At 35.0% G+C, this 1,473-nt stretch overlaps 1 protein-coding gene across 1 annotated transcript in view; it reads left to right on the forward strand.

The window, feature by feature from the left end:
* The first annotated feature begins 905 nt into the window (after window positions 1-905).
* Window positions 906-1,473, forward strand: part of LOC111402607 (inter-alpha-trypsin inhibitor heavy chain H3-like) — a 3,903-nt gene continuing 3,335 nt past the window's right edge. The window contains exon 1 of the mRNA XM_023030985.1: window positions 906-1,176. Coding sequence (XP_022886753.1) covers window positions 952-1,176 — 225 coding nt within the window. The 5' untranslated portion in view covers window positions 906-951. The remainder of the gene's footprint in view (window positions 1,177-1,473) is intronic.

Genomic DNA, 1,473 nt, shown 5'->3' on the forward strand with positions numbered 1-1,473 from the left:
GACCAGTGCCCCCTCCAATAGGAGGCGCCACTTGGGCATTATGGACACCATTATGGTATCCATTATGTTCAAGTAGAATAATCCTTAAAATTATAATATTTAATACAGCTTTTCTACATCTGGTGGTTAAATACTGCATGATGATCTTTTCCCTTCTAGTCTCTTAAAGTTTGTATCCAGTTTAATACACATTATTGTTTTGCAATCTGATGGTCTTTACATAGAATTATCCATTAACATTTAGGTTTTAGAATTTTTTTGTCTTAACAAATGTTGGTGAATACGTAAGTTCTATTGCACACGTGTAATCTCAAAGTCTGTAAAGGTAAATTCCGGGAGTCCCCCTCCCCCCAAAAAAATATTTTCAATTTTTTTTTTTTGAAGATAACTTTTCAACAAGATCAAGAAGACAAACAACGAATATTTAACTGTAAATAATTAAATGGATTGCTTGTGAATCTTCAATGAGAAACAAATGAGTCCTGTAATAATCTTATCTGATTTAATGTCTAGTCATATGAATGCTTGAAAATAAAGCAAGTTTCTGAATTTGGTTTCCTGCATGCATTCTTGGGAAATAAATGATATTGATTATCTACCCTAATATACTTAAAGCAATAAAACTTAATCTGTTTCTGTTTCTTTGTCATTACTGCTCAGCATTCAACATTTGAGTGATGCTATGCTTACAAAGTAGGTTTACAAAAAAGGTTGACAAAGTGGTTGTTGGCAAACTCAAGACCATTCAATTCAAAAACAGTTTTTGAAAGCAACAAAATCCATTGGCCTTGATCTTGCCAACACACACTTTTTCAACCATTTTTGTCAAACTACTTTGTACAAGTAGTTTAATTGTTAACATTTTGTTGCCGTTAATATTGTTGATTTCTTTTTAATGTTGTATAGGAATTCAGAAAGGAAGTGGTATTTGTTATTGATATAAGTGGAAGCATGAGGGAAAAACCTATTGAGGACACCCAAAGTGCCCTGTTTGCAGCTCTGTCAAAGCTTGATTCTGAAGATTTGTTTGGTGTAATAGCATTCAATGATGAAACCCACCTATTTTCGTCATCTATGATGCCAGCAACCATGAAAGCTATTGAGAATGTCACTCAGTGGATTACCTTGAACTTCATCGCTGGAGGTGGCACAAAGATCTTACTTCCTCTGAATCAGGTTCAGTTGCATGTTCTTGCAATCTTGAGAAGAACTTCCTTGTTTAATTGCAAGTCCTTCTGTCTACTAGGAGCACATACATGATTCTCTCTCTCTCTCTCTCTCTCTCTCCCCCTCACACACTGATTTTGAGTTACCTATGGATGTGCTTGATGACAATTAAGCAGGGTTGAGATTGATTCATTTAGAAGTGATTTAGGAAATGGAAGTGATCTTAATGATGACGTAGTTTACACATGGAATCAATTTCAGAGGAGCTGATGTTTACCAAGTTGATGCGCGCGTAACATATGAAAG

The sequence above is a fragment of the Olea europaea genome, chromosome 10, assembly GCF_002742605.1.
Source record: "Olea europaea var. sylvestris chromosome 10, O_europaea_v1, whole genome shotgun sequence".
Taxonomy (NCBI): domain Eukaryota; kingdom Viridiplantae; phylum Streptophyta; class Magnoliopsida; order Lamiales; family Oleaceae; genus Olea; species Olea europaea.